The 13,360-nt window shown below is 42.0% G+C and overlaps 2 protein-coding genes across 2 annotated transcripts in view; one reads left to right on the top strand and one right to left on the bottom strand.

Moving 5' to 3' along the window:
- On the top strand, positions 1-7,601 carry tmem98 (transmembrane protein 98). Its single transcript, XM_020094334.2, has 7 exons — positions 1-140; positions 2,064-2,303; positions 3,297-3,428; positions 3,568-3,601; positions 4,324-4,439; positions 4,710-4,769; positions 5,094-7,601. The coding sequence occupies exons 2-7, from the start codon at positions 2,173-2,175 to the stop codon at positions 5,293-5,295; spliced, it is 675 nt and encodes a 224-aa protein (XP_019949893.1). The 5' UTR covers positions 1-140; positions 2,064-2,172; the 3' UTR covers positions 5,296-7,601.
- svilc (supervillin c) overlaps positions 7,585-13,360 on the bottom strand; it is a 20,449-nt gene continuing 14,673 nt past the window's right edge. The window contains exons 22-33 of the mRNA XM_069525254.1: positions 13,121-13,296; positions 12,222-12,360; positions 11,418-11,736; positions 11,150-11,301; positions 10,903-11,005; positions 10,606-10,810; positions 10,364-10,497; positions 10,126-10,281; positions 9,405-9,548; positions 9,204-9,316; positions 8,030-8,185; positions 7,585-7,818 (exon numbers count right to left, since the gene is read on the bottom strand). Coding sequence (XP_069381355.1) covers positions 7,729-7,818; positions 8,030-8,185; positions 9,204-9,316; positions 9,405-9,548; positions 10,126-10,281; positions 10,364-10,497; positions 10,606-10,810; positions 10,903-11,005; positions 11,150-11,301; positions 11,418-11,736; positions 12,222-12,360; positions 13,121-13,296 — 1,887 coding nt within the window. The 3' untranslated portion in view covers positions 7,585-7,728. The remainder of the gene's footprint in view (positions 7,819-8,029; positions 8,186-9,203; positions 9,317-9,404; positions 9,549-10,125; positions 10,282-10,363; positions 10,498-10,605; positions 10,811-10,902; positions 11,006-11,149; positions 11,302-11,417; positions 11,737-12,221; positions 12,361-13,120; positions 13,297-13,360) is intronic.

The following is a 13,360-nucleotide window of genomic DNA, read 5'->3' on the forward strand; positions in this document are numbered from 1 at the left end:
GGGGGCCTGCCTCTGTGCGCGTTCGCGATGGCCCAGGTTTTGGAGATGTCGGTGCCGTCTCCGCGCTCCCGATGCAGAGAGGAGAGTTTAGGATTGTGTGCGTCCTGAGAGGAAACCGACGAAAAGCACAACATGTGGAGGTGAGTAGCTGCAAAACAAGTTTACAATTTTCTACGTTTCATAAATAACCTAATAAGTGTTTCTGAGGTGTAACTACAACAAACATTTTCTGTCTGAAGATGTTTAAATAGTCTCAAAAAGTTTATCCTTCAGTGAAATTCATCAAGGGGGAAGTTTTACTGTTATTTATGAAGAATGGTCTTTGTGTGTTTGTTACTGATCCTTAATCTTTGGGGAAATAACACGAATATGGTGAAAATTATACATTTGGTTTTACTGTTTTTACATCAGAGGAATAGTCTGTTGTCCAACCTTGTATTCATAATAGTTTTTAATGTTTTTATTCTCCTGTATGTTCTTCTACAGCCTCATTATCTCGTGTCTCCATTATTCTCTGTTTGGATTCAGTTGTTGAATGATAAATACAGTTTTCTTTCTTCTTATCCAAAGGGTGTATTTATGTTAAGCCGGTGGGGGTTGGCGCTTTTTTAAGTAAAAGTTTCTCTTACAAGGATAAATAAAGTTTTGATTTACAGCTCTAAACAGGGGGATTATGTACAGTGTCACTTGGATTTTTTTATGTTCCCTGATTGTTTTGTATTGTTATGGTTTATCTGTAGAATTCCCTGTGCAGTATATGTTATTTGCAGTGTTGGAAACATATTTTTTACATCCATATAAGTTATAATAAATAGTGTCAGAAAATAAGGGTTAGTAATTTGCAGTAAAATCCTCTTAGTTAAGGTTTGGTGGAAAAGTTAGTCCTCCTTAAAAGACGTCAATGTCTTTTTTTTTTTAAAGGATTTCATGTAAACAAAAAAGGCTCTGCTGTTGCCACTGATGGCTTTTAACAGACACACTGAAGGATATTTAGAGGGATGAAAAGTGAGTGGCCCTCTGGAGTTTTTCACTTTTAAAACTCACAGTTTACTTTAACATGTCTCCTTTAGAGCAGGGGGTTTTCAGGCTCTGAGAAAGCAGCAGCCCGTGAAAAGAAAAGGAGCGAGAAAAAAGCTCCCAGGCATGAGAGAGAAAGCCCTGTATGATTCGGCGAGTGTAACACAAATTAATCTGATTAAAGAATTACAGCATTCCATGGCTGAATCTCACATAATCATCTAAGGCTAAAAAAAAATTGCAGGTTTACAATGTTGTAATGTTGAAAGTGCAGCTCTCCTGTGGTCATTTGTGCACAGGAAGCAGCGCCCCTGTTTTGAAAACCTAAAGCCTAATTACAAATGAATTACTCTCTGCACACAGAGCTGTCTTATTGTCCAATGACAGCTTCCCTCTGGAGAATTCACTCTCCAGCCATTAGGCGGGGCAGGGTGAGTTAATGAGTGAACAGACTGGGCAGAGAGCCGGTTTACTTCACACTTTTCCGAGAGATAGGGCTAAATGTGGGAGTATGTCAGAGAAATCAACCTGCAGATAATCCAAAAACAGTTCAGCCTGGACTGAAAACATCAGATGGTAAGAGGTCAGAGTTCATGCTGGGTTTTTAGTCTTTGAGTTTCCTTCTTTGTAGAGGTTAAGACTGAGGGTTGAGGCGCAGTTTTTCCAGCGGTTGACTTTGAAGCTGCTTGTTAAAGTTGAATAGAATTGATATGATGTACGTTGTCGACTGTGACTGCAGAATGCAGGAACAGTTCTCTGAATTCGTTCTCATTACAAAGAGCAAACAAAGGCCAAGTGTTTCATGTTCTCAGATAAAGATCAGGTTTATGTGTGCAGTGTAGGTGTGCCATATTTAGAAACAGACAAAACACTGCTGATAGGATTCTTCTCTACAAGGGCCCAGAGGTGGGTTGTGTTTCGACAGAAATGGAAATCAGGGAATTTTCTCGCTGTAACATCCTCAAGTGCGTTGATATTTGTCGCTCTCCTGCAGGTTTGATGTCACCCAATCAGTCTGAAACCACACATTTCTCTCCCCTTGACAGATGAGTACCCACCCGTAATCGAGCTCGGAGAATCATCCGGCCCTGATTGGACTTTTTTTTCCTTTTTTTTCCTCTTGACGATTTGCTGGTGGTGGGAGCTGGAGTCGCCATGGAGACGGTGGTGATCGTAGCCATTGGGGTGTTGACCACCATTTTCCTGGCCTCCTTCATTGCCCTGGTGGTGGTGTGCAGACACCGCTACTGCCACCCTCACGACCTGCTGCACCACTTCGACTCCAAGTCAGTGATTCTAGAAACATTACTCTACAACTTCTATTTAAAAGTTAAAAGTTACTGAACTGTCCTGAATATTATTTGTATTTCAACTCTACAACATGGTTTCTCTGCATTGCTGCTGTATGACACTGTATGAACAGGTTTAGAGGAAAGACCATCTTTGTGTTTATGCTGTTTTTATGCCTTTGCATACTATGGATTCGCACAATTCTTTAGCTACAATTAACAAAAACTGCAATAATATTAATAGTGAAGTGTAACCAGGGCATCAGCTTAGAGGTGCATGATTGATTTTTCTATGCATCATAAAGAAGAAAGCAAATAAGAGCAGTAAACAAAAACAGGAAAGTTGATCAGGTTGTGATTGATTATTCTCATTTACAATATTAATACATTCTTCTTTATGGTAATTTTCCTATTTTTATTCAAGAGCATTACTGAGAGTAGGACTTACTCAATTCACGTTCAGATTTCATTATGCTTTCAATCGAATCCCGGTGCTTGCACTGAGGTAGCCCCTGCTTGTACTCAGATTTGCACACAGATATTTTGTTCCTTGAAGACTTTTTGCACAAAAAAATTCAAGCGAAGAAGGGAAATTCAAATCCAAGAGCAGATGTTTCATGAGCACACAGAAGCAGCTTGAGCACGAGGAAAAGAGGTGAAGCTGGAGCGCAGGAAATCTTTTTTACAGTAGTCCAGACTGGACAACCTAAACTCCTCTGAGTTTTTATGACAACTGAAGGCTACCACAGGTTCTCTTTCATGTTTGGAAGGGGAGGGTGAGGTGAGGGGTGTTCAGCTGCAACATGTAATTTCAACACTAGATATCACTAAATTCTGCACACTGTACCTTTAACTCAAAGAAGAAAAAAAGTCAAATCATCTTCAGATCGTCAACAGAACGTTTCTACAATCTGCAGATGACCATGTAAGTTTTCTCCACAAACTGAACACAAGAAGTTTTCACTCTCTTCTGCTTCAACTGTTTCTCAGACCCACCGTGGATCTGATTGGAGCCATGGAGACTCAGAGCGAACTGTCGGAGCTGGAGCTGGACGACGTGGTCATCACCAACCCTCACATCGAGGCCATCCTGGAGAACGAGGACTGGATTGAAGACGCCTCGTATGTCTGAACAGCAGCTTCGTGACATGACGTGAAGTTTAGAGTCTTAGAAGTTGAACTTACCTCCATCAGTGTGACTGTTGTGTTTCAATCAGCGCTGTGATTCCTAATCCTAATTCTATGACATTTTCTCCCACAGTGGTCTGGTCTCTCACTGCATCTCCATCCTGAAGGTAATGAAAGTAGTTATTCTCTAGTTTTCTAGTTTTGATTGACAGCATTTGACTACAAAGGTGTAGGAGACAAATATTTTCCTGTAATTTTTTATGTTTCTGGTTTATTTTCTCACATAGTCTCGATAACTGGATGAGAGAAGAGTTCATTTGTTGAAACACTGCTCAAATTGTTTGGTATCTGTAAACATAAGAAAAAGTGCAGCTAATATCAAATGCCTGTTTTGTCCAGACCTCCAAGTGATTCATTTACAAGGTGAACGTGGAATCTACAAATTAATTTTTTTGTCCAACCAACAGTTCAAAGCCCCAAAATATTTCATTTACTGTGCTATGTGACAATAAAGTAGGAAATATTTTCTTTCGAAGGTGAAATCAAGAATTATTTGGCAATCAATCAGTAGTTGTGCATAAACAAATGACTAATTGATTATCCAATTAGTTCCACATTAGACTACTGAGGTGCCACAAGACCTTAAATAAATGTTTGGGTAGTTGGCAACTTATTACAGTACTCAGGGCTGAATACCACAGACTTCTTTTTCACATAATTTTTAAATTAAATTAAAATATTTTCATTTACAACTTATATCCACATTAGAAGACAAATGAACATGGAAATGATTTAGAATTAACTCAGTGGTTTATGGAGTATTTAATTTCTATATAATTGTTCATAATTTCCCAGTTTCATTTATGTTACGATGTTGTTCCTCACACAGATCTGCCACACCTTAACTGAGAAGCTGGTTGCCATGACAATGGGCTCAGGGGCAAAGGTCAAAGCGCCAGCGAGTCTGAGTGACATTATCACGGTGGCAAAACGGATTAGCCCGAGGTAACACACAACTCAACACAACTTTCTGTTGCCACAGTACTGCCTGGAGATAACCTGCCTTCTTCCTCCTCCTTACTTGCCTCCTCCTTCTCCTCCTCCTCCTAACCTGCCTCCTCTTCCTCCTCACTTGCTGCCTCACCCTCCATGTCCTCACCTGCCTTCTCCTTCTCCCCCTCCTCCACACTTGCTTCCTCCTCCTCACCTGCTTCCTATTCTTCCTCCTCCTCCTCCTCCTCCTCCTCCTCCTCCTCCTTACCTGCCTGCTCACAGGGTGGACGACGTTGTCAGATCCATGTATCCTCCTTTGGATCCAATTCTCCTGGACGCCAGGTAATCACATCTATTTTCCCATCATTAAAAGAGGGAAACAGCAAAGACCATTGAGCTTAAATCTATTTATCAATAATGTCATTATCTTTGAGATAAACAATGATACATTGAGAGACTGCAGCAAACAGGAAAACAATGACATTCAAAAGTTGGTGTTTTTCATCATTCACTCAAACAGAATAGAAACTTATGCAGTCCACAGTGAGTTGTGTACGGAACCCTTCTAGTCCTGTAAATAACTGCTTTTCATCAAGCAACAGCCAAATGAAAAAGGGAGTGAGGACAGTTTAATCAAACCTCTTTTGTCCAACTCTTCCTCCTCAGGGCCACTGCTCTGCTCCTCTCCGTCAGCCACCTGGTGCTGGTCACCCGCAACGCCTGTCACATGTCTGGTAGTATGGACTGGATCGACCAGTCGCTCCACGCCGCAGAAGATCACATGGTGGTTTTGCGTGAGGCGGCGCTGGCGTCTGAACCGGATCGAGTCATACCTGGAGCTGACACACAGAGAGAGCAGGCCATTTAGAGCGAGCACAGACACTGACAGAGGTAGAACAGCAGCAGATGAGCACGGCTTCGTTTTTATCCGTGAGATGATACTTTACAGTCATAGACAGTGTTGAAAAGGCACATTACCCAAATGACTTCTGATCAGTAAACACTCTCGCCAGTGGATCCAAGAATTGTATTTTTGCTGCGAGGCCTGCTGGAGATCACCTTGCACCGCAGCGACATAGCGATTTCTGGAAAGTAAACGTCACACACTCCCACATACAGGCTTTTTTTTGTATGTAACCCTACAGCAGATGTTTTTCAGAGTTGCTCTGTTAAAGATGTAAGCTGCCTGCAAGTGAAAGGCCTTTGGAAATTTCTTCTTGAGTGCGCCATCACCCAGCGGTGGGCCTAAATCCAATCTCTCCAGCACTGCACAGTCACATGGAGGCTTAGTCAGCTAATCCACTCTGAGGAAAATAACACCCTGTTAGCTTGTGAGCTGCAACTCACTGGACCAGCGGAAGACTAACCTGACTTATGTAGAATCTGAGGGGTCAGTGTGACTTGAGGATACTCTAAAACATCCCTGTTACACTTAAATCACCCATCTGTGTTTCTTCAGCTGCAGAGACCAATATCAGTAGTTTTAGCATCAGGAGAGTAAAAGTTTGTTCTTGTTGATTAATGTATTTGTCCATTTGTACTGTTTTAGGATCAATTGGCACCCCCTCCTCTTGAAAGTCATCAGCCATAGCAGCACTCTGAGAATAGAATATCTCAACTTGTACTGGACGGATTGGCTCAAAACTCCGGGCAGGTTTTATAGTTACAGGAGGATGAACCCTTATGACTTTCTCTAGCAACACCAACCACTTGTTCTGCAATGGTTGAAGTTTGACTGGCACAAAAATCTGGACAAATGTTCACGTTCCCCTGAGGATAATATACCTGTGTTAATTAACTTTTCATCAAGCGCCATCATCAGGTCAAACCTGTGATTTGTTCCATACTGTGGTTTATGCATCATGACTGTAGAATAGACTGTATGTCGTGTTCTCTTCCTCTCAATATCCAGAAATGAAGCAAAGATATCCTGGATACGAATGCTGCCATTTTGTGCCAATGATACCATCTGCACAATAGCAATCAGGGAACGGAGCTACAGAATCCACAGAGTCCCACCTCGACCAGTCAGTTTTTATTGCATCAAAGAACTAATTAAAACCAAACTTAGCCCAAAAAAATGAACACTTGAACAAACATCAGCGTGATAAGAACTACCTGAAATGACAGAAAAATGTATTTTATGTATGATGTGACTTTTTATTTCATCCATGTCCCATCCACTAACATGGAGAAGGCAGGGGTTATGACCTATACTGCAGCCAGCCATCAGGGGACCATCGAGATCACTTGCTTTTTAATTCAGGCCCAAAAAGTTTTTAAAATGTATCTTATGTTTCAATTGACATGTGACCAGGGATAAGAAGAATTTGCAGATATCAAAGCAGAACCGGAGATGTTAGGAACGTCATTTCGTGCTACAGGTGATTCCCCCCCCCCCCCCCCGAAATCTTGTGTTTGACTTTGTACAGTATGTCTTTGTGCTTTGTCGTGTTTTGAACAGCGTGTTGATCCAGGTGATGCAGAATTAGCATGTTGTTTTGGGCCAGGGTGTTGTTATTGGAGCATTGCTACCTGTTCCCTCATGCATGACTAATAGCCAATCCCCAAGGAGCCCTAATAAGGCTTTGGCCACAGCCACTGTGAACACATGGGCTCAGGGCTGCGACAAACATGGCACAAACCTTTGCACACAAGCGGCTGGCAGACAAGTGAACACATCAGCACGTCATATGGCACACAACCTTTAAATACACACCATCGATCGGGGGGGTCAAACACATTGTGTCTGGATTCTGGTGACAATCGTTAAGTGGGGAAGAAAAGCAGCTCTTCTGTTAATCAAAATCGAACTGAACATGCAGATGTTTCGATACAAAGATATCAATCGTGGAGGAAACATTTAGAAAGTGGTTTACCTTTTATTTTTTCTCCTTGTTTACATTGTTTATTAGCACTGATATTTTTTGTAAGCACTCCTTTATTTCCTCATCCTTATTTCCAGTTTGTTACTGATGCCCTTTAACTTCCACACACCCTTTTCTTTTTATCTTTCATTGATTTGTACAGATAATATGAAGTTTCAGAGGAAATTTTGTTTTGTTTTTTTTTTTGCTCTGGACAAAAGCTACAAAGAAAACCATGTCCGATAAAAAGTCCACACACCATACTAATTTTTGACATAAATAAAGGTGAATTTTTTTCTTCTTTTTATTACGATGTGAGTAGTCCTTTGTGCAACAACACAGTGGCAATATCCCCCCCATCATCCTCCCTTCTCAGTGGAGGAGGAAGTCCCTGCTGCAGGAGCGACAGTCAGCTTCCACATGTGCTCACTGTTCTAGCATAGAAGCCCCTTGCTTTTCTTCAGATCTATTTGCTTCCAGCTCGGGAGGGAGGCGTATTCATCTCTCTTCATTTCCAAAATAGTCTGAAACACAATTGTGGTGATTTATGGATTAAACATTGTGAAACAAAATGTGATATAGATATAAAATACATGTTTGGTTTAAACTAAACTTTCTCTCAGGATTTATCATCTGAAAGCGCATGCATGTGTTTTCATATGCAAAACCTGGTGAATACTGCAGCCTGCTGGTTGACAAACATCACTGCATGGTGCTGCTCCTCCGTCAGTTTACCTGGAAGTCTTCGTCAGACAGGTAGACCTCCAGCTGCTGGGGGTCCACTCCTTCAGGTAAGGGGCTCCGCAGCAGCTCCTCCAGGGGGTACTGGGTCTTCATGAGCTGGGCCAGGGCGTCCTGCACCAAGGTCAGCTGTACCCTCCCTGAGTCACCCTGACACACACAAAAACACACATCAAACACACCCGAGGAAAAAGACAGCACTAATGATTAGACCACAACATAAAAAACAAGATAAAACAGGGATATATGATACAAAATGTAAAAGAAAGAAATCAGACAGAGCCCAGTCAGAGTTAAAATGGTTCATTACTTTTCAATCTGTTTCCACAGTGTGTGGCTCCATTAACTTAATATACCTCTTCAAAAACTAATTACCATTCAACTCATATGTCTTTTAAGGCAAAATGAAACAAACATATTAAGCTTGTTGTTGAACTTCCACAACTTTAAAATTTGCCTTTAAAGCCCAAAAAAATCAAAAAACCAAACTGCTTCAACACAAGCTGCAAATTTGATTTAATAGTTAGGTCAATGCAGTGGTGACACGTGACAGCAGTGGTGGAGGAGCAATAATTAGATTGAAATAAGTATTCAAGTAAAAGTACCAAATAACCTTTCTATTTGAGTAAAAGTAAGTAAGTACTTGCTTTTAAATATACTTAAAGTATCAAAATTAGAAGTACATGATGAAAGTATCGTATTCCCTCAATGAAACAGTCATACATCATTAATTGTGGTCACTGTATATTCTGTTGAATATAAGATTAATACAGTCATATTTATAAAGAATGATGCAGATGATGCTACTGAAAATGCTGATCGGATCAGATCAATTCCCCTCTATTGATTATTTTCAAAAATATTAAAAACAATGTGAACGTGCAACACAAGATATTTGCTGATAAATGTTGTGGAGTAAAAGGGAATAGTACTCAAAAATAAATCTAAAGTTAAGATACCGTAATAAAGTAAATGTGCTTTGTTATATCCCACCACTGCCTGACCTAAACCCTAAACCTAAAACCACAAGGACCCCATTTATCTATGCAGTGATACTTTCAAAAGAGAGGATAGCTCATATTATTTAACAACCCGTAAATAGATATAACAGAGAAATACACAACACCTCATCTCTAATGATAAACCCATCATTGCATGGTGCTTGTACCTGTGAGGAGGGTCCCAGGCTCCTCTCCCAGTGGGGGAAGACATTAGTGAAGGTGAGAGGTTCCGACCTCTCTAAGATGAGGTAAGCCTGAGGTGGGCGTCTCGGGTTCATCTCTGGGATGCAGAACAAAACAGCACATGTACTCATCAAGTACCAACAATGCTTTTACCTACAAGTCATCCTTGTCAATACCCCCCTTACCTTTGCAGTACTGCAGCGCCGTCTGCATGGCACACTTCCTCTCATCGTGCCAGCGGCTCCAGGCCGAGACTGAGCTCTCCGTATGCTCAGGCTGACCCCTCTGCCAGAGGTAGACCTCCAGACGGTTGTCAAGCAAGAACAAGGCTGGTGGACAAGAAAGACAAGAAAGGCGGAGGAAACATTAGACAATAAGTAATACATATTTTTATCATTTTTATAAATGCACCTCCTGTAACATTATTTTATTCATATTTTATAATAACATCGCTGGGTCATGTGATAAAAGCTGAAACATCTCAATGAAAAGACTTAAAAAACACTTTGAAGCTCAATGTTGATATATTGTTAATGGCAAATGTATAGCATCTGGGACACACACACACACACACACACACACATTTTTCATGCATGACTTCTTATGAGTTACATATAATTAGAAAAATGACTTTTAAAGTCAGTCTTTTAAATCACTTTTGAAAATCTGAACTCTTTAATTGTGCTACCTAAAAAAATCTCAAATTGTAAGTGTGATAAGTGATGTGTATTTTACATCTCTATTTGCGTTCTCTGTTTTGAACCTAAATAACGTTTGTTTGACCAATTGTTAAAATCACTAACATACGTTTTCTGTCTTCAGGATCTTTTTATTCAGGATTATATACCTGAGGATTTGAAGAAATAGTTCGAGTTTAATTAAATAAGTTTCATGCCTTGGTCTCACCTGGCTGTGGAGCAGAGAGCAGACTCTCCTGGACAAAGGGCATCGCCATCACAAGCCCCGGCAGCCGACTCGGACTCTGCAGCTCTTCACCCCGAAAGCTCCCAGAGGAGGTGCTCAGATGGAATAGACGAGGTGTGAAGTTATACTTTCCTGGATCTGGCAGGAGACATTTTTTTTTCACTGAATGCTGACAGTAATGTTCTGTGTGAAGGAAACCAAACCAAGTGTTGTTTTTTACCTTGCAGCATGCAGTCATACGCCTTCCTGTCCATCTTTCCCAGTGCCGTCCAGAAATCTGCAGGCTCTGAACCCTCCTCTATTACCTGCACCTTCATAGGACAGCTTTTGTTGAGACCCAGCTCTGGTGGGCACCTAATACACACACACACACACACACACACACACACACACATTACACACATTAGAAACATAAATCAAGTCTCTTATCTTTTAAAAGCCCATCCAGCATACGTGACTTACATTTGAGTGAGACGCTCCAATGCCCTCTTGCTGACCTCCCTGGTGCTGGCCTGAGCTTTACAACCAGTCCAGAGGTACAGCCCCCCCTGCTGGCTGTTCAGCAGGACAACAGAGCCCCTTGAGCGCAGACCTGCACAGCAGCACTCCACCTCCAGCAGAGATCCCTCCTCCGGGAGTTCCCCTCGCACGCAGAACAGACGCCACTCTGGGACGAGAATATAATATGTAAAATCACATTTAAATGTAAAGCAAAACAAGTAGATGAAAACTTTCCCTAGAGATCTGAATTTACCATACCTGCATTAGTGAAGGCCTCCTCTCGTTTGCCCTTATGAATGACCAGGCCCCCCTGGAAAAGCTGCAGGAAGCAGGGAGGCTCCTCCCCCTGAGGTACAAGCACCTTGAGAAACAAAGCAACAAATGCAATTGAGACAAACTGAATGAAAAATGTATATTATACCATATAACTTAAATACCTCAACACTGGAAAAAGCACAGAAATGCATTTATTTTTGCTGATTGATTTTTAAAGTCTTGCAATTACCAGCGATTCTTCCAGGTTGTTCATCCCGATCGAAAGGAAAGCAGCAGTGTCGCGTCCACTGACGCTGGAGTGTCGACCCCGCCACAGGAAGAAGGCGGTGTTTTCTTTGTGTCCAGAAGCACTGCTGCATTCATCCAAACTGTTTGGCTTATCTACAGCAAAGAGAGTAATCTACTTTTTTATTTTCCTCATGCATATCATAAAATGGGACAAGCAAACAGAAGTGAGGAATGTGGTGGTGGGGCATGTTTCTCTGAATCTCACGAACCAGCAGCACTGATGCTGTACGTCCAGCGGATGACGTAGGAGTCTCCCTCGTGAAGCTGCCCTGTGCTCTCCACTGGAACCTCACTGTCATCGAACTCCTGCACGTGCCAGGTGTCAACTGCAATCGTTCGCAGCTCCATCTGACGTCCTTCCTCCAGCGTGACGACGCCGTAACCTCTCTGGACATCGACCCCACCCAGCACATTATGAACCAAACCGTCTCCGTCCAACGACTGGCCCGACACTAGAGCCTTAGCATCGCAGGGGCTCAGGAGGCCTGAGGGCTGGGAGACGGACTGGGGAGCATGAGCTGGGACGGCCTGTGGGGAGAGGGAGGGAAGGGTAGGAGACAGAGGGAGAGAAAATAGTTTTTGAGGAGAATTAAGAAAAATATTCTTGAGGTTGGAAATGTGCAATAATAACATGGTTTAAGTGCAAGAACTGGGATTGGTGCAACAATTGTGTGGACTATGTATGAGCAGACTGCTGTAACTATGTCTGTTTTTATATTTGTATTTATTTTTGTTGCACTAAATTGTGTTGCGTTGCAATTACAAAATTAATCTATATTCTATTCTATTCTATTCTATGATCTCTCTGAGTTATCAATATTTCCGAGAATGTGTAATTGCTCGTACTACACTGCAAGGTGGAATCAGTAATAAGTAAGAAATGTAAGTGAAACATTGAATAATCCACACACGGTGAATAAGCGAAGGTGTTTGTTTTCATTAACAAACCGATCACTTTGTCTGCATGTCTGACCTTAAATCAAGACTTTAAACCATTAAACCATGAGACGGACCTGTGTCTCCAGGTTCACTGACGCAGCTTCCGCAACGCATCCACCTGTCCAGTCCTTAAACTTCTCTCTGAACAGAACCGTCTCGTTGTCCTCCGAGAGGACGCCGAACAGTGCCCAGCTGGGACGACCCTCTCCCCTCCTGAGAACAGATGGAAAGGGGAGTGAAAAAATGTCCTGAGTTGAACATCGTTTCTAAAACATATTTGTGAGTTGTTTACTCCAATAGGAAATAATTGCTTTAAATGCTAATTAGCTAACTATGACATCATATCATGTTTATGAGCACATTTGTCTATAACCTTTCTACTGACTGAATTCTGGGTTTTGGAAAGAATGAAACACCAACTGTGAGCTAGATCTCATCGCCCAACAATGATGTATGTTGGGCGATGAGATCTAGCTCACAGTTGGTGTTTCATTCTTTGTCTCTCTCTCTTCTCTTTTCCCCATTTCTCTGTTTCTCTCAACCAAACCAATCGAGGCAGCACTTGAACAGCATGTCAGGTTAACGGACCGTGGTCTGCTGGGGTTTCTCCATGTGCAGTGTGGAATTACAGGTCATATGATTGATTTTTACAGCGTGCGCTATAAACCAACAGCAGCTTTATGGGGTTTGGCTGCATGTAAGCTGCTTTCAGACATTCGCTGATGTTCAGACATTTTCCTGAAATTATCCACATGTGAGAATGCAACATTTCCTGCCAGGCCCCAAGTAAAATGTTGAGAAAATGTCAGAGTGAATGTGGACTCCATCACTTTGGTTTTACTGTGTGAACAGCAATTCTCGAACACATGTGGTGAGCACTTTTTCAGTTGTCCCTGGTATTACCTGGTTATTTTTCATAGTGAAGAACAGACTAAAAGCTTTTCTTGCTTGATCGCCTGCAGTGTGAACTTACCGCTGTATGCTGGGGTTACTCTGCGTGGGATCCAGTGGGTTGATTCGACAGTTGCTGTAGTCATAAGCTCCAACCCACACCTGCTGAGTCAGCTGGAGAGCAACGTTTCTCCTGCTTGGGGAAACATCGCGTCCGTGCCACAGGTACACCTCGCTGCCGAAATCAAACACCAGGGCCTGGACACACACAGAGAGGGGCAGTTTTTGAGTTCTACAGCACCTTTGAGAATCAACACTAATC

The sequence above is a fragment of the Paralichthys olivaceus genome, chromosome 5 (assembly GCF_024713975.1).
Source record: "Paralichthys olivaceus isolate ysfri-2021 chromosome 5, ASM2471397v2, whole genome shotgun sequence".
Classification (NCBI taxonomy): Eukaryota; Metazoa; Chordata; class Actinopteri; order Pleuronectiformes; family Paralichthyidae; genus Paralichthys; species Paralichthys olivaceus.

Excerpts from the sequence above, each read along its gene's own strand:
- tmem98 (XM_020094334.2), top strand. The coding sequence starts at position 2,173 with ATGGAGACGGTGGTGATCGTAGCCATTGGGGTGTTGACCACCATTTTC. Across the intron at positions 2,304-3,296 it reads CTGCACCACTTCGACTCCAA|ACCCACCGTGGATCTGATTG; the intron begins GTCAGTGATTCT and ends ACTGTTTCTCAG. Across the intron at positions 3,602-4,323 it reads ACTGCATCTCCATCCTGAAG|ATCTGCCACACCTTAACTGA; the intron begins GTAATGAAAGTA and ends TTCCTCACACAG.